This window comes from Alosa alosa, chromosome 18 (genome assembly GCF_017589495.1).
Source record: "Alosa alosa isolate M-15738 ecotype Scorff River chromosome 18, AALO_Geno_1.1, whole genome shotgun sequence".
Taxonomy (NCBI): domain Eukaryota; kingdom Metazoa; phylum Chordata; class Actinopteri; order Clupeiformes; family Clupeidae; genus Alosa; species Alosa alosa.
Genome location: NC_063206.1, coordinates 10,225,824 through 10,253,425, shown reverse-complemented (window position 1 = coordinate 10,253,425; position 27,602 = coordinate 10,225,824). Strand labels below are relative to the sequence as shown.

At 44.7% G+C, this 27,602-nt stretch overlaps 3 protein-coding genes across 17 annotated transcripts in view; 1 reads left to right on the top strand and 2 right to left on the bottom strand.

Moving 5' to 3' along the window:
• klc1b (kinesin light chain 1b) overlaps positions 1-20,775 on the bottom strand; it is a 38,197-nt gene extending 17,422 nt beyond the window's left edge. For 2 of the 13 annotated variants that reach the window (XM_048269606.1, XM_048269607.1), the window contains exons 1-8: positions 15,425-15,770; positions 8,546-8,815; positions 7,674-7,904; positions 5,990-6,068; positions 5,526-5,751; positions 4,922-5,009; positions 4,252-4,353; positions 2,114-2,287 (exon numbers count right to left, since the gene is read on the bottom strand). In XM_048269606.1, the coding sequence (XP_048125563.1) occupies positions 2,114-2,287; positions 4,252-4,353; positions 4,922-5,009; positions 5,526-5,751; positions 5,990-6,068; positions 7,674-7,904; positions 8,546-8,794 (1,149 nt within the window). In that variant the 5' untranslated portion in view covers positions 8,795-8,815; positions 15,425-15,770. Of the gene's footprint in view, positions 1-2,113; positions 2,288-4,251; positions 4,354-4,921; positions 5,010-5,525; positions 5,752-5,989; positions 6,069-7,673; positions 7,905-8,545; positions 8,816-15,254; positions 15,386-15,424; positions 15,771-20,120; positions 20,550-20,726 lie in introns of those variants that run through there. The other 11 variants (XM_048269604.1, XM_048269605.1, XM_048269597.1 and 8 more) reach the window with 9 other exon arrangements.
• A 58-nt stretch (positions 20,776-20,833) lies between these two features.
• On the top strand, positions 20,834-23,950 carry mrpl2 (mitochondrial ribosomal protein L2). Its single transcript, XM_048269611.1, has 8 exons — positions 20,834-20,924; positions 21,412-21,515; positions 21,612-21,816; positions 21,906-22,047; positions 22,163-22,278; positions 22,427-22,537; positions 22,818-22,891; positions 23,305-23,950. Exons 2-8 carry the CDS (start codon positions 21,441-21,443, stop codon positions 23,515-23,517), a joined length of 936 nt encoding a protein of 311 aa, XP_048125568.1. The 5' UTR covers positions 20,834-20,924; positions 21,412-21,440; the 3' UTR covers positions 23,518-23,950.
• LOC125311490 (phosphofurin acidic cluster sorting protein 2-like) overlaps positions 23,829-27,602 on the bottom strand; it is a 67,259-nt gene continuing 63,485 nt past the window's right edge. For all 3 annotated transcript variants that reach the window (XM_048269593.1, XM_048269594.1, XM_048269596.1), the window contains one exon: positions 23,829-27,430. In XM_048269593.1, coding sequence (XP_048125550.1) covers positions 27,315-27,430 — 116 coding nt within the window. In that variant the 3' untranslated portion in view covers positions 23,829-27,314. The remainder of the gene's footprint in view (positions 27,431-27,602) is intronic.

Sequence of the window (27,602 nt, the reverse complement as noted above, 5' to 3'; positions counted from 1 at the left end):
AGGACCAAGAGTAACTCTGAAGGTCATTTCAATGGTATCTTTGGGAGCGAGTAGGCGTTGCATTCACGTGAGAAAGGAAGGCATATTGGCATATCTGTGGATCAGCTGAGTACATTGCTTCACGGACAAACACTCAGAGGTGTGTGGGAAGATGGGACTCAACTCAATAGAGGTGCACGCACACTGGCAAAGACAAAAGCTCAGGTGGCCTTCGGCTGAACGCGGCTTTACAGCTTCATAAAACAGCCAAGCTCGGCTAACGCCAGCGTTTGCCTTCATGAAAGAAGGATTCACAGAAGAGTCATATCCACAGATAAACAAAGGACAGGATTTGATTAGTTTTTAAGACTGTTTATGACGCTTCCCTGTCTGTGGGACATAACTCATACCACCGTTGGGCCTTTGGTAAATAACCTTAGCTTTACACAAACCGAAGACAATTTCAAATTCTGCGGTGCTGCTGTTTTTTTAAATCAATTTTATGAGCATTCTGCCTTCAGCAAATTGCAAAGGGATTTGATTATGTGTAGGGTTGGGTATCGTTTGGGTTTTATCCGATACGATTAAGCAATCGATACTTTTAAAAGCGGTGCGGTGCGAAAAGCGGTGCCTGAACCGGTACTTTGTTTTTAAAATGTTTTAAATTAAAATAGTCTAAAGCATGAATTGCTTTTTTTATTGATAAGACAAATTTGAACATGAAATTGAACTGTTATATTTACTATCAATATCTCATTGCTCCTACGAATAATACATTTAAATGTTAAAACAGCTTGCCACGCATGCACACACAATGGTAAGCTCTGCTTTCAAGTTTACCCAGTGTAGGCGGTTTGCCATAAGGTATGTTAAAACCGCTTGCCATAGAACTGCCAGGTCATGGACAACGGCATTTGCAAGCAAGATAATCTAACAGGGACTCTACTTTCCAGTTAATTCAGTGTGTTCCCAAATGCTTCAAGAAATTTCATGTCTTAACCCATAACACGCAATAGTTTTTAACATGTTAGGCTACATGTCGGTGTTGAAGTGTTTAGATTCCCAGCGCTAGCCTAGTAGGTATTTTAACAGCAACTATGCGCTAAAACCAGTCAGCTGAGTTTAATTAGCGATAACGTAGGCTACTGGAGATGGTTTCATAGCCTCTTTGACAGCTCAATGACATCAGGTATGTAACCTTCATATTTATGTTTTTGCCAGCTAACTTTTAACATGATCTTCATATTCATTGTGATGCTATATGGGCCTCATGCACATGAAAGATTAATATCATGCCATCATGTTGTTTATAACACAATCGTGAAATAAAGTTTTCACCTTACAACTTTGCTGATAACATTTCAAATAAATGCCAGTTAGCACATTAGCAAGGATATTGTGTAACATATAGGCTACTGTTGATGTTGTTTCATAGCCTTTGCTGTTAGGTCCACTGCTAGATTTTGACAGGAGCTCATAATATCGCTTTTAAAGTAAGCTACCTGGGCTCCATGAAGCTGTCAAACACTGTCTACTTGTGTGTGGTGCACCCCTCTGGTTTATACATCCAGTGTTTATGTTAGCTAACTGTATCTGAATGTGTTGCTATCAGAGCAAGGCGTTAGAGATGGCGCATGACATGCAGTGATGCCTCATTATAAAAAAACAAAAAAAAGCACTATTTAAGCACCGAAATGAGGCACCGAAATCCACGTTGTTATTCGATGCAGTTACTACCGTTTGCGTCGGCACCGGTGCCATATTAGAACCGTGTTTCGGTGCCCAACCCTAATTATGTGACAGTCCTTTGGGAGTGCAAAGGCCTGCCAAGCAAAGCAAAAATACACACACACACACACACACACACACACACACACACACACACACACACACCACACACACACACACACACCGAGACATACACAAACAAAAACACACACACACACACACACACACACACACGCACACACACATAGAGACATACACAAACAAACACACACACACACACACAAGGGTGTGGCATACATGAGGAATTTTTATCACTTTTATCAGCCTCGGGCTGTTTGCATAAAAAACAAAGCCTAAGTGTGATGCTCCCCCAGCCACTCCCTTCCTGCCTCTGCTCAGTGCTCACCAGGTTGTTCTTGGTCTTGGCCACGTTCGGGTCGTCGGGGCCCAGGCGGCGCTCGTAGATCTCCAGGGCGCGCACATAGTAGTACTCCACCTCCTCGTACTTGCCCTGGTTCTGGCACAGTAGGGCCAGGTTGTTCAGCTGCTTGGCCACATCTGGGTGGTCCATCCCCAGGACCTGACACACAGAAGAGATGCTATCAAATATAATAATACTGAACAAAGAAATGACTTTTTAAAAGTAGCAGGATCTGTATCAGTGGGGACCAGGGAACAAAGTAAGACTGCTTTTATCTTGACAAAAACAAAAACTATTTTGTTTTTCTGTTATCATTCTGCTCAAATCAGCATTCATGATTCATAATCATTTGAGACTTATGTTCCCTCTGGTTCCTCTCTCAAAGAAACTCACTGAATATTCAATACCCCAAATGCAGCATGATGCTAACTTGATCAGAATTTGCATCTCCAAAGTACACCCATTGCTAGACATTTATGCGCACCTAATATGGGTTGATGTTTCTTTCACTGAACTCTGGTACAGCAACCAATAAGTTAACATTCTCCTGGAAGGCTGGGTGAACAGAGCTCAAAGCAGACATGATCTTCTAATGCCCAAATCAATGGCAGACCCTGGCGAGCGAGACCAATTTCTGTACTGCGAGTCCTTGGTGCACTCTCTCCCTCTCGCCTCTTCCCCCCCCAGAGTGGCGTGTTCACAATGCCAGACCTCCATTTGCAGAGAGCAGTCGGAAGCGTTAGCAATTGTCATTAGAGCGATCGATTAATCCCTCTAATTCTCCACCGGACAAGGAAATGCCTTCTCTAGGGGAATCATGGCGTATAATGACGGCCATTAAAATCCCCTAGCCACCGATTTCAACAAAACAAAACAACGCAATAACAATAAAAAATAAAATAAAAAAATAACGCAATATTCTGAGATGGCTGCTAGAACGAGTATTGACCCCCTAAGAGAGAAATTATAGAACTTCAAAATTACTTTGCTCAAAATAACATCTAAATACCTCAGAATCCCAATGTGTTTTCACTTTGCATCTCTGGAAAGAATCAGCACTGCTGCTGAAAATAGGGGTTCCCAAGGGTAGCATAGAATCAAAGAGAGACCAAGTGCAAAAAGTAAACTAGGAACAAAGTAGCGCAGTGCTTGCTAATGGGAGACTGGGAACTGTTTTGAGAAAATCAAAATTTATTTATAAGAGAGTTGAGCCGGGACGGAAACATCTGGAAGACATCAGATATCATACCACACATCTAGGAGTGCATCAGATATCATACCACACATCTAGGAGTGTATCAGATATCATACCACACATCTAGGAGTGCATCAGATATCATACTGTGCATCAGATATCATACCACACATCTAGGAGTGCATCAGATATCATACCTTGCATCAGATATCATACCACACATCTAGGAGTGCATCAGATATCGTACCGTGCATCAGATATCATACCACACATCTAGGAGTGCATCAGATATCATACTGTGCATCAGATATCATACCACACATCTAGGAGTGCATCAGATATCATACCGTGCATCAGATATCATACCACACATCTAGGAGTGCATCAGATATCATACCGTGCATCAGATATCATACCACACATCTAGGAGTGCATCAGATATCATACCACACATCTAGGAGTGTATCAGATATCATACCACACATCTAGGAGTGCATCAGATATCATACCGTGCATCAGATATCATACCACACATCTAGGAGTGCATCAGATATCATACCGTGCATCAGATATCATACCACACATCTAGGAGTGCATCAGATATCATACCGTGCATCAGATATCATACCACACATCTAGGAGTGCATCAGATATCATACCGTGCATCAGATATCATACCACACATCTAGGAGAGCACCATTCAGACCTCATATCTAGGAGTGCAACCGACCACATATCTAGGAGCAGATTTCTAAGACCGATGAAATAGACCATTTCCATCTGATCCCATTTGGAGAGTTACACCAACAGATAAGACCCTGACAACCTAAAACTACTCGTTTCATAGAACTTCTGAAATCAGTGTGATGTCTTGGAGCAGTGGGGTCCAAGAGTGACCAGTCAGACAGAGGTCAGAATGCGAACTGACCTTCTCTCGGATCTCCAGGGCTCTCTTGCAGAGCGGCTCAGCCTCCCTGTACTTCCCCCTCTTCCCGTACAGCACGGCCAGGTTGTTGAGCGTGGCAGCCACCTGAAGTCACCAACACACACACAAACGCACATTTTTGTTTTCACATTGATGTAGTCTGTAGGTGATGTTATACCAGGACCAAAAAACATGGGGTATGAAGGTATAGTTATTGATTTTGTAACATGGTGAATCACAAGAAGTGAAAAGTGACCAATTTAATAAACTGCATATCTTTGTAAAAACTGCTGACAACTTCATTAAGCACAGCTGGTTGATTTACATGGTGATTCTAATGATAAACAAATCTGTGTTTAGACAGGAAGTAATGTTTTCCAAATTAAGTTTTAATATATTCTCCTGGGCCCTAATTTATCTAGGCTTGATGGCTCTGATGGATGAGGCATCATTAAAGTTGGAATCAGAGAAATAAAAACACAGCAGTTGGCTAATGGCAGCCATTAATGTATCACACCAGTGCTGCCAAGCCTTGAGACATTGAGGGCACGTTATGTGCGCGCGTGTGTGTGCGCGCGTGTGTGTGTGCGTGTGTGTGCATGTGTAATGTGGGCACGTTATGTGCGCGCGTGTGTGTGCGTGTGTGTGTGTGTGTGTGCGGTGTGTAACTCACAGCAGGATGGTCTTTGCCCAGTGTTTTCTCTCTGATAGACAGGGCATCGTTCAGCAGGTGAGCCGCCTCTTTGTACTTGTTCTGGTCCCTACAAATGAGAATCCACATGACGAGCTTTTAGGTCTTCTGCCTTTGCGCTGCCCTCTACCATGTATGCCAAGCTAAAATCCACACCAAATGTCTACACACCGCCAAGAAACACATTTACTTTCCACAGCTGGTGGAGGATTTATCCAAAGGGCTCACAGTGTAGGGGATGGTGCATGTTTTATCAGTATACTATCAGTATTTATCAGAAAGGATCCCACCCGCAAGCTGAAATGCTGCTGGCATTACTTCAGCTAAACCACTTTAGCAAAACTTAGCTTACGGCAGAGGCATACAGCATACAGCATAAACCTAAACCACTCTAGTGAAACTTACAGCTTACAGCAGAGGTTTACCACACGACGCTAAACCTGTTTAGCAAAACTTGGAAACTACAAGAGAAGTTGCAGAAGAAAATAGCTGATAGAGATTTGAGACTAACAGAGACAAAACGGAGAGAAAACGAGCGCAAAGAAATTCCTCGAGATGCCCTCTGATCCAACACCGGCCCGCTCACCTGTAGACCAGGGCCAGGATGTTGAGCATGGTGGCCACGTCGGGGTGGTCGTGGCCGGAGGTCTTCTCCAGGTCCTCCAGGGCCTGCTTGCACAGGGGCACAGCCACCTCGTAGCGGCCCTGTGAGGCGTACTGGATCACCAGGTTGTGGAGGGTGCGCAGGCGCGCAGGGATCTCGTAGCCGCCCTGCTGGGCTGCCGCCACTGCCGCGCTGTGCTGCTGGGGCACTGCAGGAGGGGGGTGAGGGGGAAAAATCACATCCAGGTCAAAGGTCACCTCAAGTAAGGGGCAATAAAGCACCTGATGAAATCAACATCATGTTCATTAATTGCTCTAGCTAAAGCGCTATCCAAAGCAGCATGCAAATTAATTCATAATACAATATCCAACTCATTTAGCCAACTGTGATGACACGGATGAAGGAGTGCAAAGCACCAGAAATTCGACAGCACTTTTAACTCTCACCTCCTTGGACGTGCTCCTCCTCGTCATTGGGGAAGAGGTCATCCAGAGAGTCTTTGGGAGTCTCGCCGTCCTTCTCCTCCTGGTCAGAGAGATCACAGTGAGATGGTTGAGACAGACAACTTACTAGACAGCTGGCATCAGCATTTCGGAACAAGAAGCCGTCTGACTCACAAAGCAAGGCCAGAAAATCCCAACTAAGGCAAGCATCATGAAAATTCATTAAAGCGCATGCGTAAAAACTAACCGAGGATGAAAGCGCCATCTCTGAACGGTATCTAAACTGTGTGAACCGAGTGTGCGGTGTCTGACATATCTAAATGGGATCTAAATGTTTCACATTTATATTCCGCATCTTCAAAAAGAATCCAAAACGAGGCTGTGCTGTGCAAAAACCCAGCACTTACTTTCCTCTCAGCTTGGTATCTTTTAAAGACCTTAAAATGGCAAAGCTCGGCCAGAGGACGAGTCCCAGAGGACTTTCCCCTCTTCCTCTCTGCCCCTCCCTCTCGCTTTCCCTCGCTCCTTCTCTGATGGCTTACTGATGCAGTCTGTAGCTATTACCGTCACCACCCAGCTTGAGCGTCTCCAAAACCAGAAAAAGAGAAGGAAGAGAGGAGAAAACAACGAAGGGAGGGAAGCGAGGGACCAGATAAAAGAGGAGGGGGGTGGGGAAAGAGGGGATAGGTGGAGGGGGGTGGGTGGAGGATCTAAGATTGCCTCCCAAATCAACGCTCCAACTCTGACTAGGCAGGCTCCAGTAAACATCCCGCAGACTCTTGCCCATTACTAGCCAAGACTTGGCTGTGCTGCCTGCTAAGCTCGTCCCAATTTAAACACTCCTTCCATTGACTGACAAAGCCAATGGCTGGGTGTGCAAATGTACAACAGCAGGCACACTAAACAAACTCTTGATTCAATCACTGAGATACTGAACTTGCTCAGTGAGGAACAATTCAGAAGGCCTTGAAGAAATTGCTTAATTGCATTAAAATGAAAGGAAGCCGATCCCCGACTTTGTGTACCAAAGCATGGCTAATTTAGTTCTTAAAAAAGCCTGTTTGTGCAAGGGAAGCCCAGTTGTGTAACTGCTCATCAAAATCTTTTGCCATTGTTCGTGAGACATGTAATTAAGCACAAAGACTGGATGCCTGCGTTTGCATGTGCCTACGTACTCCCATACCTGGTTCATGAACTCGGGTTTGTGTTTGTGTGTGTGTGTGTGTGTGTGTGTGTCGTCCTTGTTGTACTTCTTGAGCTGGTACATGAACTCCAGGTTTGTTTGTGTGAGTGTGTGTATACTACTCAATGTGGGTGAGACGTCCTCGTCAGACTTCATGAGCTGATTCATGAACTCCAGGTTTGTGTGTGTGTGTGTGTGTGTGTGTGTGTGTGTGTGTGTGCGTCCTTGTTGTACTTCTTGAACTGGTACATGAACTCCAGGTTTGTTTGTGTGAGTGTGTGTATACTACTCAATGTGGGTGAGACGTCCTCGTCGTACTTCTTGAGCTGATTCATGAACTCCAGGTTTGTGTGTGTGTACCCTACTCACTTGTGGGCGAGACGTCCTCGTCGTACTTCTTGAGCTGGTTCATGAACTCCAGGTTTGTGTGTGTGTGTGTGTGTGTGTGTGTGTGTGTGTGTGTGTGTGTGTGTGTGTGTGTGTGTGTGTGTGTACCCTACTCACTGTGGGTGAGACGTCCTCGTCGTACTTCTTGAGCTGGTTCATGAACTCCAGGTGCTTCTTCTCCTCCTCCAGCTGGGCCACGTTCTGCTCACTCTTCTGCAGCTTCTGCTGGGTGTTGGCCAGCTCGTCGCGCAGCCACTGGTTCTCCTGGCACAGGCGCCGCACCTGCGCCCGCAGCTTCTGCTTCTCCGACTCCACGGCGTTCAGGTGGTTGGACAGCGCCATCATCACCTGTGCGCCCGTCATCCGATGGACGGGAAAGGAGAGGGACAGACCAGCGACGTTTAGTGAATGACCGAGAGGAGGACGAGAAACGTATGGAGACAAGAAAAGTGTGTGTGTATACTTTTGGTGTGTCTGTGGGGTGTGTGTGCAAGTGCAGACTCACACACACACACACAGAAACACACACACATACACAGAGTGAGTCACTGGCTGATGGCTCATTACTCAGTTCCTTGTTTCTCTTAAATCATACTGTGCCCAAAAACATGCCCTCTAATAGCTCCCCGAGGATCATGTCTTTAAAAACTTTATTTTGATCTCATGAAGATTAATGGCGAAGTTGATGGGCATCGAAGCAGCAGGGGAGCCCTATTGTCCCCATGGGTGACTCCTTTTCAATAGTGCTGCTCTTCCTCTTTTACAAGCCTGAGGAAAACTCTTATCCGCAATAATGAAGCGACACAGTGGGACTCTATTAAGAGACAGTTTCATTCAATATAAAAGAGAGAGACAGAGACAGAGACAGAGAGAGAGACAGAGAGAGAGACAGACAGACAGACAGACAGAGAGAGAGAGAGAGAGAGAGAGAGACATACACCAGATACAGTAACAGTACAGTACAATAACATACAGACAGAAACACACACCTGTGCCTCGCCGAGTCCCAGCTCGATCATCTCCACGGACTTGCGCAGCAGGTTGGACTTCTCGAGCACCAGGTTGGCCTCCTCATCCTTCTTGAGGCACTTGATGGTCTCCAGCAGGCTGTGCAGGATGGAGTTGTGCTCGTTCTTCAGCGCCTCCAGGCCCTGGATCACCAGCTTGGTGTTGGAGATGATCTCTTCCTGTGACAGCTTCTCCAGCTTCTCCTCCCGTGGGTACACCATGGTGGACATCGTCTCTACTGGAGGACTGACCTGGACACAGTGGAGAAGAAGCGCTTGAGCCTACAGCATATGGGCCTAAATGATGCCTCCACTACCACTGACCACTGCTGACGTTCACCACCATGCCGAGATGTTCAAAGTGCCTACGGCAACATCAGGGATGGGCAGTGCTGCCTTTCTCTATGGATATTTCCTGATGCAATACAGGTGCAACATGATACATGCTTTTTATGTATATATATATATATATATATATATATATATATATATATATATATATATATATATATATATATATATATATATATATATATATATATAGAGATATAGATATAGATATAGATATAGATATAGAATATATATATATACTCTGAGTATTAAATCAGGAAGGTAATATTTTTGAAAGAGAGAATATTTGAGGCCTAATGCAAGAACTCCTCAGTGGAGAGAAATAAATGCAACCTCGGATCTACCAGATGGCAAGTTGAACGCGGATAGCCTGAAGCACACCACCACAGCAATTAACCAAAATTAAACATAAAATCACTTTGAGCACTGTTTGCAAACTGCTGAGGAACTTTTCATTCCATACAGACCCCCAGCCTTCACCAATTAAGCAACTCATAACACCTTCCCTTTGGAGCACGATGTTAGCACACACCCAATAAACAAAACAATCTCCAAGTGTCTGTTTTCATGACATTGTGTCAACACCATGACACTAAAAAAAAGTGATGGATCAGAGCAATGTCTCAAAAGTACATTGGTAGCGATCTTCTGAACAAGCACGTTAGGCGTGAGGTTAGGGGGCTGCGTCTCATTGATCTGACGGAGCGTGACAAAGCAGCTGAGGGAACTAAACGGCTGTCAGAGCTGGCAAGCATTAGTCACGCCGGAGAGCTGAGGCAGGAGTGGCACTTTTTAGCACCCCGCTGCTAAGATGTGCCGAGGGCGAGGGAGCGCACGCACGCACAAACACACGCGCACACATACGTACGCACGCGCGCACGCACACAGAGGGGTTCTTAGAGAAGATAAACTTAAATCCTGCTGAGCGTATGACTAATAAGCAGAACAACTTGAGGAGGGTGGGGTGGGGTGACGAAACAACAGAAGGACAGTGAGACAGGAGAAGGAGTGGTCACAAAAACAAACAAACAAACAAACAAACAACAACAGACACAAAGGAGAGACATAAAGGACACAAGACACGAGAGATGCAGAGGAATGTCGACAGTGCTGAGGGGAGCAGGTGGCTCTTGACACAAGAACCATCCATTCAAGAGGAAGCTAAAGACCGTTACAACCAACCCACAGTGTCATTGAGTACATGGGCATGCAACCATATGGAATACAGCATATGCCACCCTGCTGGAGCTGGGCTATGCCTTCTCTTAGCATGGACTGAGGGTTTTCAACCAGGCTTAAGAGCCATGCAAAGTCATACAAATCACTGCACACTTTTGAACAATCCAATAACACGATTTACTTCTACTACTTTAGGATTTACTTCCCAAATTCCACTTCTCAGCCACAGATCAGATAGAGATCAGAAATGTGTTTGAAAATAAATTATCCGTCACGTGCAGATGATCCTTTAAACAAAATGCCTTTTCTCCTGCTAAGAGCAATGAGAAGGATTGGCTCTTGTATAACCAGATCCACTCATCTGGATATGTTGTCGTTAACACAGGAAAGCTCACGGCTCACGTCCGGCCATATGCCACTTGAAATTAGCAGCCGTGCCACCTTGCTTACACTTCCAATTAGAGTGGAGTTGGCAAGGCGATGATGTGACTCACGACGCCTTCCAATCAAAACAGCTGACTGGGCACGAGACGACCTTGGTGTCCGTCCTGGTGCCCACCCCACCCCGCCCCCTCTCAGCTGGGCACAGCTGCAGGCCCCTTGCCTGGCAGGAGAAACACCAGCCTCTGCCAAGCAGCACAGGCCCCACATATTTCCATCACTATTGTGCAGACGTGTTTCATAATGTGGAGGAATGATGCAGAGAGAAGAGTGGGGGGAGAGAGAGAGAGAGAGAGAGAGAGAAAGAAAAAGCTGGCTGTGAGGACACCCGGGCCTGAGCGCCATCTGTCTCCGAGCCCGTAACGCGCGCGGCAACAGATTTACGAGGGCGCCCGCCACGCCCTCATTCAGCCGAGCGCTTCCACTGTGCTTTTCATTCCGCCGCTGTCGGAAGCGGGCCAAGGACAAACGCACGGCCGCGAACACACACACGCACACACACACAAAAGCCACGGCGTGCAGGCGAGGTGACAAGTACGCAGTAACTCACTGGACAGGACGCATGGCAGGGCTCTAACCAGCATGGAGGAATGTTTACGCACCACTGACTGGACAGGACAGCTGACCCCCGCGTGATATTTACTGTCATCTTAAAAACTGATCCTGAGTGAGTTAATTCATGAATAATGCACTGGATGGCCTTGGAGCCGAATGAAGGGACTGATCAAAAAGGGTTTTAGCGCCAGGCTTCTCCTGAGGGGACTTGGGACACGTAGACGTATTCATTCTTCTTTCCCGCATCCATGCAGTCACAGACTGCATGAAAAGCAGCTACCTAAATCAAGGCTTAAAATAGCACACAATCATCTGACCGCCGGTGGGAACATCCAAACCCCAAGCAATCCCCTGCATCAGACACTCTGTCTGTACTGTATAGGAGTAAGCAGCAGCAGCAGCAAGCCTAACCCCCTGTAGCACACGGGCTGCAGTATAAGCACAAAGCCCCCGCTGCAAAGCAATAACTGCAACAGTATGCCAGAGGCTTCTGGGTGTGTGTGTGTGTGTGTCTGTCTGTGGGGGGCTGCCGAGGCCCAGAGGATGATGGATGGGTCAGGTTTAACGTTCTTGACACCAGCGTCTGAAGACAGTTAGCTAATGACTGGTGGCAAAGCGGTGCATGATGGGAGATGTAGTCAATCTTGTCTGAGCATAGGGGGATAAAAGAAAGGCATACAACTCCAAGGCTAAAAACACCACCTTCGATCGGTCGGACTGCACAGGTCTTTCAAGAGCACAACAATACAGGACTAAGGGAAGGCAAAAGGCCTACCCAAGGGTACGATTAAACTGCACTGAGGGCATCTAGACAGGGCAAAAATAAACACATAAAAATAATATCCCTGTCACTCATGAGATAATGGGGGCTTTTATATGCCCTTTTGCACTGCAGGCTAGAGAGGCAGACGTGTAAATAAGGCAGCCCCATCGCTCCGTGAGTCATGTACCTCCAGAAAGCATACTCAGGTGCAAGAGGCACTGCTGCGTCATCCAGCAGCTGCTCTTAGCCTCCTGTAGCCCGCAGGGACCGCTGGGGACAGCCTTGGTGGGTGGGGGTAGGGTGGGAGCGGTGACGGTCCCCAGAGGTGACATAAACAACCAGCACTACTGCCGCTTAGCATTTTTATGAGCCGCTAACTTCCAAGGCTGTTGCTGAGCTTCGCCTCTCTCTTTCTTGCCCTTTCTTTCTGGTCCTACCAAAGCAAAACTTTAATTTATGCTCTGGGACACAATTGTCCCCAAGGGGAAAAAAGGAGATGTGGGGGTTGCTGTAAGCCTGTGTGTGTGTGTGTGTGTGTGTGTGTGTACGGACGCGCATGTGTGAATGAATGTGATCAATCACTCACAATGGGACAAAAAGGTCTAGCGTTCTTGCTCCAGGCCTCTCTAACTACTCTGGGAAGAACGGCATCTGCTCTGGAATTTTACCACACCTTGCATGCACTTAACAAAGGCATCCCTGGACTTGTTCAAGCTTCCAAGATGGATAATCCATAATGACCTGAACAGGATGAGTCACTAGAAAGGGTTAAACCCAAAACCACAGTTGCTCCAGACGAGGTGATGGCTATTTTGCCGGACACTGCTTCTTCTTCCTCCTCCGGTCTCATCGCCACGTCAGATAGCGGCCTACCTAAAGGTCAGTGAGTCAGCAGGCTATAATTGATCCGTCTCACTGTCTCCTGCACTGAGCTCAGATTACAAACACAAACAGCTCACACAAAGCATCTCCATCCACAGTCTCTCTGACCACTCTGCCAAGGCGATACGGTCACTTCAGTGGAAATCTCAACAAAACAAGTCTGAACTTTGATACGGTCAGTTGAATCTTGGTATCGCCTCTCTCTGTGACAAACTGGTATACTGTATCTGGCACACTGTGGAAAGCTTCTAATCTATGAGAGAACAGAGCTATGCTCTAGCCTATAATGAGGATATTAGACTGAATTAGGCACAGCTAATCACAAACCCTCCACTTATTCTCTGGCAAATAAGAAGGATGAATTTCCCTATAAAACCTACGTTTACTCTAATTATCTCGATCCGTATAATAATCGTCAGGGCAGAGTTTGTGGTTATATGCAGAGAAACTAGTGAAAATGAGGGCAGAGTCTAAGCCTATTCCAGTCAACCCTGAGTAATTAGGGTCCTGTCAGATACAATACGGTGGGTGAACTTGTGAAGGGTAAGTGTGAAGCATGAGTCTAAGGTTACTTTTCGGGTTCAAATACAGGATCGGAATAAAAAAAAAGTACCACATTAATGTTTAAAAAGGCTTTAAATTATAATGCCAGACTAGCCCAATTGTGTCTTCAGAAGGGCCACTGAGGGATGCATAGCCTGCTGCTGTATCAGGGGGCTAATTTTCCTCAGTGTTTCTGAGTGTTAGTGTTCCTCTACGCAAACACCATAATAGATGACCAAATGTTGGATCAAGCGTTCTGACACAGGAATAATTGCTTGCGTAATGCCAGCACATGCTAATAATTGCTTGTGTAATGCCAGCATATGCTTAATTTCAGTGTCATGCAGACAGCTACATTCAATTGTATCCACCTTCATAGCTACGAATTCTCAGTGTTAGCCTCCCCTACCTTACCTGAAGGCACACTGAAGAATATAAAAGGAATATCGTGACTTGTCTGATTCGCCGGAGGGCTGCGCTGATGGGGGGTGGGTGGGCTGGGGCTTTAATCCAGGCGCCTGTGGGGGATTAGCAGAAAATCTCTGAGGAGTGCGAGGACTGCTTGGATTAGGGTGCTGTTTGAAGAGGTGACTGGGATGGGGGGTTCTATCTGACAACAAATGTCAAAGACGCTGCCGCCACACAGCAGCACATCCCTTTGATCAACACCACTCGCATCCGCACTGCTGCTCTGCAATTAAGCCCTTCTGACATTAAAAAAAGAGCCTGTTGAAAAATCATGCACTAAAAAAAAAAAAAAAAAATAAAAAAATAAAAAAAATTACTCAGCAATGGTTGACTGGAATAGTGTTGCTTGGGCACAGGCAGGTCCGCAGAGGCCTCAAACTCAGTGCCAATATAAAGAAGAGCACTTATAGCCGCTCACTGCTGCATAATATACTAATATTCTGCTGCATGCAGGGGGATTTATGGCAGGTATGGAGGAAAGGGCTGCAGAGGCCATCATTTTGATATTGCACAGATCATATTCCACAGGGGAGGGCTTATAAAGCTGAAGCACAAGTTCAAGCTTTCAAACTCGTAAGAGCCGACACGACAGCCCAACAGACAAAACTAATATTGTTAAAATGCTGTACTGAACTACATGCACGATGTTGGTTATGCCTGTTTATTTGATTAATGCCTAGATAATGTAGATATGGCATCATAAGTATTGACATATTCTGAGGATGTGGTAAACAAAGCTGCCAGCGACCCTTTTGCATAAAAGATTTCTTGCTTCTGGCGTAGACAGTTACAGTCGTGCAAAACACGACAAACGTAAAGACTGTGGTGTATGTGTGTGTGTTCGAGCGTGTGTGCTTGGTGTGTTGGATATTTGGATATTGGTAGTTGAAAAAATCCAGAATCTGACTGACCAAACCTACAAGTCATCGGGACTCTTTGGAGGACTTTGTGTTTTTTCTTCAGTTTGATCAAATATAATGTACAAACACTACTACACTACAGCACACATAATGTATGTGTACACCCATGTATAACAAAAACCTTGCTCAAAAGGCTACACTGAGGACACAGATTACCCATCAGCATATCTAAATCAGTCTACCAACTAGCAGAAGGCTGGACAGAAGCCAATCAGACAATGCATGAGAAATGTGATTAAAATGGGCCCAATCAGCCCATCAGGGGTCCCCAAGGCAGGCACGTGTTTGGGGAACAAAGGACTCGGGGGACACATAGTTTTGGCAATGGGAGAACACCATACACTCAACAACAACACCACATCACCACAAATATGGCCCATAACCCTAAATCCACATAGACATCCCTCACAAAAACTAATTGCCACAATGTGTTAGCCTGGCACGACATAGTAGACTTTCTAAACCCAAATCAGTTACTCAGTCAGAGAGCAATTCAAAACATCAAGACTTGCTTACAAAAGCGTAGAAGCCAAGTGACAAGGTACTAGGCAGACTGCGCCATAGGGGAACGACAAAAAACATCACTGACAGGATTAAATCAATAAGTCAATCCAATCTCTCTTCTGCCAATTTTCTCCAAACGCAATTCCTATTCCATGTTACTTTTTATAGACTCCCATCACACAAAGCGGAGCCACGCTGGGCAGCACCTTAAAGCTGTGTGCCAGCGGGCGAGCAGCGGGAAAGTGTTTTACCTACCTCAGCCTTAGCGGGCGCTCCTCATAGCCCAGCACCAGAGTGCAGGGGAAGGAAACAAACAATGACTCCACCACCGGCGACAAAAATAAAAACACCTAGCGTCACCCCCGAGCAGTTACCGTAGCAACACCGTCCACTGCAGCGCGAGCGTAATCCGACTGCTTTCAGGCGCCGAGGGCACGGCTGAGAGTGTGTGTGTGGATGCGCTGAGAAAACAGGAGAGCAAAGGATGGTAATGAGTGTGTGAGCGGAGTGTGTGTCTGCGTCGCGTGTGTGTGTGTGTGTGTGTGAGACCTTCCCTCTCTCGGCTCTCGACAACAGCAAACAGCGGAGAGCTGTGGAGTCCTCAGGGATCAACCCCGCCCTCTCAGTATCAAGCGAGAGAGATAGAGAGAGAGGGAGAGGGAGAGAGAGAGAGAAGGGGGGATGGGGAAAGTGGCAGAGAGGAAAAGAGTGGGTGGCAGCACATTTAGCAACACAACACAAAGAGGCTTTGCAGTGGACCAGCACAAAAGACTGGGCCAATAAAGAATTGCATCACAGAGGCTTCACACAAAAACACACACACACACACCACCCATCACAGAGGCTTCACACAAAAACACACACACACACACCACCCATCACCAACAGTGCAGCAACCCCCTGCCTTCTCCCCCCAACCCCCACCACCCCCAGTGGTTCTGCTCTCATGTACCAAGCCTACATGCTGGGCAGGGGCATATGCTAAGCGCTCGCTAACTGCTAACTCGCTAACTGCTCCTTGTTGGTGCCCCCCCCAATCCCAATCCTCCCCCACCTTTCTTATGCAGCCCTTGCCACTTAATCTACTAAACCCCTCTTCTACTGCACTTTTTACCCCCCTCCATAAATGCACAAATAGGCTGACACCAGACATAATTTCACTGCATTTCTTACATCCAGTAACTATATGCATGTGACAATAAACTTCCTTGTATCCTTGTAACAGCCCACCCCACATCTCCCCAGAAGACTCTGGACTCTAGACCTGTCCAGGTACGGATGATGAAGTGAGTGGGGGAGATGGAGGCAGGTGACCTTCATGGTGTACCCCCTGCTGAGGCAGCAGTGATGATGTGTGGACGCGGGGTAAACGATGGAAGCGATCGCGACCGGAACCAGTCACGGACTGTTGACATGGCGACAAATTGCAAATGAGAGATTCACTCTGTGTGAGCTGATCCAGTAACACTCAGTTAGAATGGGCCTACTGTATGAACACATCCCTTAGGTCTCAGTGCAATGCAGGCTATTTATCTGCTGCATGTGGACAACAACTAAATGTTCCAGGGTCATGGGAGTAAAAGAAAGAACAGAGCAGTTTGATACCCCTGAAATCTTCAAAATCGAGAGCTGACCACAGCGATTGTTATGGGGAGGCACTTCTGAAGGTAGGGGAGGGGAGGGGGTCACTTGTGCTTCGGAGGGGCTGGTGGGGGTCTAGGGGCAGGGGGGCTTATGTAACGGAGCGAGTCCCTGGAGAGCCAGCAGATCTGCAGTTTCACTGCTCTGGGGTACGGCTGCTCAGGGATGGACAGAGATCAGAGAGCCCTCTGTGGGTCGCTGTGCCCGGTTGGCAGCATGACTCCGCTGTGTCAGAGTGTGGTGTGTGGCTGGTGTGCACAGAGCAACATTCTAACAGTGGCTAACAATTTTCTCTCAGTCTATCCATGCCGTCTAACCTCTATCCCTCAGAAGTCACATGAAAACAAATGTTGCTCAGTTCAGCATCCTCATTTACAGAACTGTCTTAATGCACACACACGCACAGTCTTTCTCTCGAGAAGAACAGGAAACCTGCCGCCTCCTCCTCCTCTCTCTCCCCCTCTCGTCTCGTCCAAAAAAAACAAACCCGATGCCCCTGGGTGATTTGCTGCATCAACAGAGGTAAGACGAAGTGCAGCCCAGCCCAGCCCAGCCCTGGCTGCCGTCTAACCGCTACGGTCTACAACAGCCGAGGAGGAGCAGTCACAGTCCCCCAGCTGCAGCTGCCAGGCTCTCTGTGTAACACACACACACATGTGGGGACATGTGTCTTGAGTAGGAATCCAAAAACATGATCTCATGAAGGAGTAAGCCAAGTTAACATATGAAAAACTGACTGACTGAAGCCAGTGTGTCGTTGTAAGGTTGTGTTGTGTACATAGCTTACTTATGGAGAAAAGATGTAGCCCAAAATGTGCTGCAGTGATGGTTCAATCTAAATAATTTAGGACTGCAGTCTTTGTGCGACCTGACCAATGACTGCATTTCAACCCAAAAGTGCCCAACAACAGACTAACAGGGCGAAAGAGACTACGTGACCGTTTGTGTTTTGTTAGCGACTATCTGGCAGGGCCACTTGCACAACTGCTGAGGGGACAATCCATGCTGTTGGCATCGGTCATCATATATGCTGCTCCAGTCAAGCCCCTCTCCACTCTGGCATTTCCTGCTTCTTTCCTCATGCCAGGAACATCACAGCAACATTGCCCTTCCTCAGGACACTCTGCACTGTGACCCTCTACACCGTACACACACACACACACGTTGCAGTGCACTCTCTCCTGTCTTTCTAACTGAGGAAAATGAGGGGAGTATGAGAGAGAGAGAGAGAGAGAGAGAGAGAGAGAGAGAGAGAGAGAGAGAGAGAGAGAGAGAGAGAGAGAGAGAGAGAGAGAGAGAGAGAGAGAGAGAGAGAGAGAGAGAGAGAGAAAGAAAGAAAGAAAGAAAAAAGCAGGCTGGTGAAACAGCTGAGAATGGGTGTGGTGGGGGATGTGACTGGGATGGGACACAGGGGCACTCCATCACAGAGGGCTGGCTGCCACTGACCAAGACAGCTGTTTCCTCGTGGAGGGGGGGGCTGTATTCTCCCTGCTTGCAGTGCTGGAGCTATTTTAACAAAGCTATATGTACAAAACTCAAATAAAAGTACCTTTAGCAAAGCATGAACTAGCAACAGATAGTCTACCCACAGAGTAGACATTCCATTTCGCTTAATAGTCTAAGTGACAAGTAACAAATGTGACTGGACACCAAGAATAGTTACAAGGATATTTCCACATCAGGCAACTTGTGATGAACCCAAATCAAGAATGTGTGACCTCGAAAGACTCAAAAGGCCTATTTAATTAACCTGTGTAATTTATAGACTGGCCCAGTAGTCTATTCTTGAAAATGGAGCACATTGGCGCATCAGGTATTCAGCATTCCTGCAGTTTACGCAGTTTCATAAATGATATTCAGAAACACAAATTTCAACTTCAACACTCAGTACCCAAAGAGCTACCTACAAGACTTCTGAAACAGTAAGCCACAGGTATCTTCAAGATTCACTTACATTTATGCTATTTGGGAATGCAGCTCAAAAAGCAAATTGTAAAGCATCATACACCGAGTGGGAGTAAATAACATTCAATCATTAGAGCTACTGAAAAACCTCCTGAAGTCATACTGCGCATCAACCATGACCTCATGATAAAAGCCATATTGCAATTGCCATAGCAATAATCAGGAGAGGAACAGGAAGCGGAGAAGTCATCCATCGCCTTCTGGTGGCATAAGCCATCCCCGATACTGCATTAGTAACTAGTAGCGGATGAGGGGTTTAAAGAGTTTAATGAGTGATTAGAGAGCACTGCCCTCGGATTTAGATAAATCCAATTTAGCCAATAAGCACATTCAGCTCTGTCGAATAATGCCCTGCTTGTCCAGAAGACTTTAAACCACCTTCAATCATCTGCAGAAAATGACAAGAATGCTAGTGATATCATTCAATCCTCTGATTGCACAGACCTTCAAACTCCTTTCCAAACAGAGTTCATTTAAACTTTTACATACAATTCATACTGATTACTGAGGATATATGCTGCCTAGCTGAGTTAAGTTATACAAAAAACACCATGGGATCTTTAATTAAAGCTGTACGTGTCAATCCATCAGGACAGCCTAGTTTGACACACAGATTCACAAACATTCATACACACGCCATAAACATTTAACAACTAAAAAACCTTAGACTGCAAAAATAAAAAATAAACCTACATCAATAATGTTCAAATGAGAGTTGACCGTTTACTGATCATGGTAGCAAATGGTATGCAAAACAGCTTTCTCTTCCTAAACTTTGAACACATTCATGTGATGTATTACCCTACTAAAAAGGTTGACAGATAAGTTGTGCGGCTGAATCACTGTGGGCTGAATGCATAGAGAGTAAATGTTGCATCCGACTATTCTTTAACGTCATAATGAGTCAGCGAGCAAATTTTGCAACAAAGTCATATTGGAGTCGTAGCCTATATCAAAACTGCGGGGAACGCAAATACCAGAAGTACAGACACAGTGTAAAATTGCAGTGGTAATTTAATTACCAGGAGTTAACTAGGAGTATTGCTCGCATCACATGGGACGTGAGGTCGCGGTGTGTGCATCAACCTTGTTTGACAGGTTGGGCAGGTCCATGATAGAGGCCTGCCACCCATGCATCAGATTTCGGAAAGCAGTCAGAATATTGCGTCACACCAGTGCATCACACATGTTTAATATCAAATGCAACCATCAATAATCGCGGTTTGGTAAATTCTGGATATGTAATCTAGGACTCTAGCACACTAGCAAGATATAACGTCAGCTAGCATAATACCACCGAGCTAGCGTGAGCGGGTGGGTGAGCCAAATAAGCATGACATCATACCTCTCAGTATCTTCCCCAGGCGCGGGTTAGGTCGCTATCAGCTTCTTTTCTTTGCAGTAGTTGAACGAGACACACAGATTAAAAATAATAAATATCACATTGCCATCTGGTCACTTCTTTGCAGAAGGCAGCCTGGCTATCCGCGCCGCTACTGCAAGCAAGTAAACTGACTTAACACAATGTGAAACTGTATGCAATCCGGACAGCTCAGCAGCTGGTAGACGCTGAAGTTTAGAACAATTTTCTGGCAAACAAACACCGCAAATCGTTATATAGTTATGTCGTTATAATAACGCCAACACCTGTCTAGTTACTTTCACTAAATAACCGCAAATTCAACAGTATTTTTCAACTCCGCGGTGAGCCCCGTGTCTTCTCCTAAACGGTTGAGCCTCTTTAAATCCAATATGTCCACCAGAGAAAACTAACAAGTCATTGGACCACTTGTACTTCTGACGTCTAGTTCTAGGTGTGGTCTTTATATTTCATGTTATGACAAAAATCTAATTTAGGTAAATTCAACCAAAGTCACGTGAACAGAAATAAATAATTAAAAACTAAATAGATTTTAGATGGAAAATTGCACATTGACATTTGATTCCTCACCGAAATGTTCTGTGATGGCTCCACAGCACTTGGTGGCACTGCTGAGCGAAATGGTAGAACGCTGCAGTAATCTGTTACGTAGAACGAGCGTGACGTCAGTATTATGCGACGTGCTGTGTTGCTGAATGTGAAGTACTGATGTGAAGGACACGAGAGTGTGAAGTAACGTTATGGATTAAAGTATCAGAAACTACTACGGTAACGGTTATGCATAAATTAGTTGCAAATGCGCAGTGTTATAACATTTCTACAGACTTAGGATTGATGTAAAAAGTAATAGGAGAGATCTAACGATACGTTAACTTGAATCGCATGTCATGTAGCGTGTAGCCTGGCGGCGGCTAGTATGAAATAATGCTTAGGTTAGGTTATCTTGCTTTTTGAGGAACATAACAATGCATACGTTTCCTTCGTTGTCATTGTTTTTTTTATCATTGTATTATTGAGATGCATTGAAACATAATCAATCCTTATGTTGAAATACGTGTTTGACATCAAGAACGTTATCACATCACAAACTGCAAGTTCACATTAAACTCTTGTAAACAATTGTAAGATATACGCCACCTCCATTTGTGTACATGCACTGCAACGTTAAGGATAACATTTTCTGAAGAAGCAATGTGGATTTTTCATTTTGCACTGAGATTCTGTGTAAAAGTGCATTTCCCCCTGATTGATACAGGTTAGAAATTGAAGAGGCCATCGGCAGTTATGGCAGTTTCGGCTCTCTCACGAGCCATGCGCGCGATAACACTGACGGGTGGTTGCAAACAGGTGTCTTCACAGGTCTGTGTTACAAACAGTAATTTGATGTCTTGCCAGTTTACGTCCGCCGATAGTTTCAGCAGAATAACCAGTCTCTTTTCGACCCTGTTATTGTAGGGGCTGCTCTGTAGCAGAGTTGTTGCTGAGAGCAGCAGAGCTCCTGCAGCATCCCTCCTCCCAAGTTTCAACAGTGCAGTGTCTCAATGGCGGGGGTTACTCACAACAGTCTGCCTGGAACAGAACAAGACATACTGGAAAGTAAGGGATAAGTACACCATTCGACCCATTGGCATGAAAAAGACTGGGGGCAGGGACTGGACAGGTACTCAATTTCCTCAAGAATGTTTGCCTCTAAACCGTACATTTAACGGGTTTACCTCAGCATTTCCTAACAAATTTGATGTGCAACAGGAAAGGTTCGGACACATGGTATTGGAGGTGGCCACAAACAACGACATCGCATTATAGACTTCCAGAGACTGCGATATGAACCTGGGAATGAACCGCAGCCGTTTGAAGAGCGAATCGTTGAAGTTAGATACGATCCATGCAGGTTTGTAGAGACAGTAACACTTGAAATCTGATGCTGACAGTAGCAGCTAACGTGGAGGTGACAAGAATGTGAGAAATTGAAGGATCTGACTAACTTTACCCCATTCTTTCTACAGATCGGCAGATATAGCCTTGGTTGCAGGTGGTAATCGGAAACGCTGGATTATTGCCACAGAGAATATGGAAGTTGGGGACCTCATCAAAACCTCTGGGGTTATTGGCCGTATGGCAGGTAGGCAGATAAACATTTATGTTCAGGCTAATCCCCAAACTCATACCCCAAAACAGAGTAGAGAGGACTGTGTTTGTCCTAAGTAAAAGTACATAGTCCATTATGATAGTATAATAATGCCATCTGCTTGTGTGTCTCTTCCTGTCAGTCTCAGCCAAGGAGGGGGATGCCCATCCTCTTGGGGCCCTTCCAGTGGGCACCCTGATCAACAACCTGGAACTGTTCCCTGGCAAAGGTGCCAAGGCCATACGCGCAGCAGGTATATCATCTGAAAACAACCAATGTACTGCTAATTGTATGTTTGTTGCTGTCTTGAATCGGCAATAGACAAGTACATAGTCTGTTTTCAGTTCTGGCCTCAAACTGTAAAAGTTCATGTTTCGGACTGATAACCTTCGAGTTATTTCCGAGACAGAGATTAGGGTGTGTTCTCATGCCATTTACATTTAAAGTGGAGATTATACTAAAAAGCCAAATCAATATGGGATTACCTTTTAATCCTTGCTTTACTTACAAGGTCCTCTTTGTTAATAACGTAGGCACATCTGGAGTGCTTCTACGGAAAGTCAGTGGCACAGCTATTGTGCAACTGCCCTCCAAACATCAGATCCAGGTAAGAGACGTATTCGCCATGACACATTCATAAAACTCACTGGCACCAACATACCCAGAGCTTGTCTTCCATCTCCATACCTGTTTGTCATTGCTAGCCCATTGGTGGTGGGCACACCAGCCCACTCTAAGTAAGAGTGTCAGCTAAAAGACAAAGGCTGTATTATAACTTGTGAACCAGTTGTCTGTCCAATTATTTAAATTTACTGTATTGATTCATAACAAACTAACTTATACATAACTTTATTTTCTGTGACAGTGGAATTGCAATTCACCCAATGGTTTTGAGAGTGCTAAAAAAGAGCACATATCCTGTTTTGCTGTTTATGTTATATTGGCGTACTAGTACTTGGAGATAGTAGTAGATTTAAAATTAACATATGATGATATGTTTTTTTCCCCCACTGCCAACAGGTTTCGGAGACATGTGTGGCCACTGTAGGGAGGGTATCTAACATAGACCACAACAAACGCATCATCGGCAAGGCTGGGCGTAACCGCTGGCTTGGCATCCGGCCCTCGAGTGGCCTGTGGCAGAGGAAGGGAGGCTGGGCTGGACGAAAGATCAGACCACTGCCACCTATGAAGAGCTACGTCAACCTTCCCTCTGTGTCAGCCCAAACATGAGCATGCCATCCCACAGCACAGACCCTGAACAGACTTGAAGAGACTGTATAATTTGTACTGAAAAACTGAGAGGAAAAAGGGTAACACCATGTCTTCAGGAGGTCTACCACATGGTTTATGTGAGAAAATGTGTGTGAGTTTGCCTTGGCTAGTTACTCTTCACCACTTAATATTGAACAGTGATATCAGTTCAGTGTAAAATTCATCATAGGAATGAAATGAAACTCAGCACATTGTTGATGTATGTGTCAGCTGTACCAGACATGTGAAAGGAAAATAGTCAGTCCTTTACAAGAATACACACATTTAAAGAAGGTTACAAACATTTTTCTTTATTAAACACAATTGCTTTTGTGAGCGCATGGGGGAAAAACAATACAAAATTCCAATATGTATGTACAACTATCACAAAACATGCAAAGGTTAAACCATGTTTTTAGTGGTATGTTTCATTTTTAAAAATACTGTCATATACTTCTATAATTTAAAAGAATATTTGTGCAAAGATGCCTGCTACCATCTCCAAACAAGAGAAGATGGGTTCAGAGATTGAACTTCAATAATCCTTCTGTTTCGATTAACGCCCTTATAACAGGCTATGAAACACAGGTGGGGCCAGGGACTCCTCAATACTTTAGATATTGCTTTAAAGCAACATAACGCCAAAGGTAACATGAGAATACGATGTGCACAGACATTCACTCCAAAGAACTGGAGAGGGGGAAAAAAAGAAAGAAACAAATTGTGGCAAACACTTGCTGTTCCAGTATGTCACTTTCCATCACCAAAGTTACTTGTTACTTGATGAATTTGATATCACTTTCCTCTACACTAAAGTAACCTTAATTCATATTGCTCAGTTTTAGAATCCGTACCATCTCTCCCCATCTAAAGTCATTTCTTCAAGGATTGTAATTATCCCTGTTGGACCATTCAATCATATAATGGAACTGTCACACAATGCATGGTGTCCCTTTTTGCTAATGTATAAAAACATACACACACTAGGACTGATATACCTTGTGAAGGAACTAGATGTTAAGGTCAGCGACTAGTGAATAGTGGTTCTGCTCAGTATGTTAAGATTACCGGTAGCCACAAAAGGCTGGTCACAGACAACATGAGCCTGTGCTTGTTATTGACTCTTACCGGGTTTAGAGTCAATCAAATCTGGTAGTTGGCCAAATATCACCTATCAGTGAAAATGTATACTGTGCATTTACAACACACCAATCTGGAGTGAGTTAGTCCTCCACACTGTCAGATAAGTCAATTATTTGGCATGACAATTAATTGCATGACTAAAGAGCTGAATATGTATAGATATATAGTTACTTGTGCTTCACAAAAAGAAAAAAAAAACATTTGGGCAGAAGTGCCACACACGGAACACCATTCCAACAAGACCACAAAATTAGAACTGTAAGTAAGCCAAGTGGCTCCTCGTAAGTCACAAACATACAAACTTCACCAAAGTCAAGGACACAACAAACACCCAGTGTGCAGTCTTAAGGGTTTTCTCTGTGTTTTTTTGTCTATTCTCCCTCCCTTCCTTCCTCCCTCCCTCCAGTCTTACCTCTCCTAATTAATTTTGTGAAGGAACGATAGGAAGATGGTCTCTCCCATTCCTCCATTCTCTTATCGTTCCTTCACAAAATGAATTAGAAGGAGGGGCTAAGACTGGAGGGAGGGAGGATAGACAAAAAGATGAGAAAACCCCATAGACTCCACCTGAGACCTACAACAGGAGCACCATCGTGTGGACAACAACGTACATACAAATCAGCAATAAACTTCAGCATGGGCAGTATCATTCACATCTGACTGTGGCCAGCTCACCAGTGTCCTGTTTGTCAAATCATTTCAAAGTTTAAAACACGCCAGTTTCCCCCCTGAAAATACTTTTAAAGAAGTATCTTCCAAAGAACTGACAGCCAATAAGGACAAACACTATGACCACATTTCCAAGTTGCCTCATACACTTTGAGTTTTAAAGGTATTCAGCCTTCGTTTATGAGTGTGTTACTGAGTACTAATGCATGCATTGTCGTTGATACTGTATAAGTTATAAACCCACTTGATAGAATGTGATGTTACAAGTAGAATGCCGCTTTAGTGGAAACCCATCATTTCATATGAGCCTATCAGATGAGCCTATTTTACATCCTGTAACATGCGGTGCTTGCATTCCTCCATCAATATTTAAGTGATATAGCAATGGCCAGCACATTCCTTTGAAATGGCAGAATCCAGATTTGAAAAGAAAATGCCTTTCCCCTTTGCCTCTTCTAATGTGTTGAAATTCTTTACACCACTAGAGGGAGGCATTGTACCTATGAATTGTCAAATGGAATGTAATGGCCTATGCATACACTGTGTCTACTTGTTCAATTTTGCTACGAAGTTTAACTATGGTATAATAGCAAATGACATCAGGTTATACAGATATGACAATCCACATATAATTGCAATTTGATGAGTGGTGAATATGAAGGTTTAAACACTCCCTAAAGCTAAAGCCAAGATTCATTGTGCAAAACTAGTAATGTCCCCATATGAATACTGCATTTAAAGATATACATCTTTCACATGTTGCCCCAGGAAAAATCTGACTGTAACTGGAGACAATATATGATGGATACATAGTGTATTCATACTAAAGGGAATAGTAATTTGGCATTAAGCTTTGAAGTCATTGAACAGACAGATTGAGGTGCTGCAGCGTGTAGGAGGCTACGTTGCGCTTTTCAGGCATGTTTAACCTTCCTGCAGTAAATGGCCTTGCTGCAGGGGCAGGGTGGACTCAGGCTAAAGACATTAAACAGCACAAAATGCCTTCATATAACACATGATTCAGATGGCCACTACTCCTGTTTGGCGGGATTCACATTACATGCTTTGTGTCTGAGTTTTGTCTGTTGACCCTGACCGATACCTCAAGTTCTGATTAGTTTTCAAGGGGGATTTTACAGGGATATACTGTATATTTTTCAATTTTAGTTCACAATGTGCTTTAAAAATACAAAAGGCCGGTCAATACATTAGATCTCATATTCAAAAGAAAACAAACAACAAGAAAATTAACAAACATCATTTAAAAATAAAATTCAGGATAAAGGTAGAAAAACAGCGCACTGCATCAAGGTGAAGGAGTCCCTATCTAAATTCACAGCAATATTCCTTATTTTTGAACACCAAACCAACTACACCGACACACACAGCCACATACACACCACTTTCAAGTTCCTTACTTCCTCAGAACGCTCTACTTTCCACTGCGTACATGACAGCGTTACACACAGGATTTCATGGAAATGATAATATTAATAATAGGTGACAAATGGATGAGCAAAAACAAAAACACAAAGTGCAAACACAGCTGCCATCATCTTAAGGTGGCCGTTTGTCGAAACTCAAAAATAAACAAAAAAAACTTGTTCTTAGAGGAGGCAGCATGATTCATACATACAAAATATTACTTTATATCTGTCCATATAGTGTAAAAAAAAACATAAAAAATAATGAACAGAACAACAATAATAACAATGATGAAAAAAATTGTGTTTCTGACAACACTTTTGCAGCAGCAAAAGGCTTCCATGGGAACCCATTTTACTGTTCCGATGAGTTGGCTTCTCTCCTATCTCCATCGATCCTTTCCCCACTCTCTCTCTCCCTCCCTCTCTCCCTGTGTCTGTCTGTCTGTCCATCTCTCTCTCTCTCTCTCTCTCTCTCTCTCTCTCTCTCTCTCTGAGCCCAGGACAGAGTGTGGAGATGCTGGAGGATGTCAGGTAAGGTCACATGGGCTTGCTGTAGCCAAAGAGGCCCACAGGGAAGTGCTTGACGTGGGTGGGCCACTGAGCGGCCAGCTGGAAAAACTTCACGTCGTTCCACTCGACTCCATCAATGGACACTGGACAGCAACAGCACACAGAGGTTAGACTCCCGACTCAGGAATGTTAACACACTTTCATTTAACTTTTCTGAACATTTGAGATTTTACAAAGCATCTCAAAAGGCACTATCCATCTACTGTACGCAAACATCACCTGAAACAAATCCTCAAAACAAAAAAACTCAAAAAC

What these genes read in the sequence shown, in the direction of transcription:
- mrpl2 (XM_048269611.1), top strand. Translation starts at nt 21,441, where the DNA reads ATGGCAGTTTCGGCTCTCTCACGAGCCATGCGCGCGATAACACTGACG. An exon ending in TGGGGGCAGGGACTGGACAG is followed by an intron (nt 21,817 to 21,905) that starts GTACTCAATTTC and finishes GATGTGCAACAG; the next exon opens with GAAAGGTTCGGACACATGGT. An exon ending in CAAGGCCATACGCGCAGCAG is followed by an intron (nt 22,538 to 22,817) that starts GTATATCATCTG and finishes TTAATAACGTAG; the next exon opens with GCACATCTGGAGTGCTTCTA.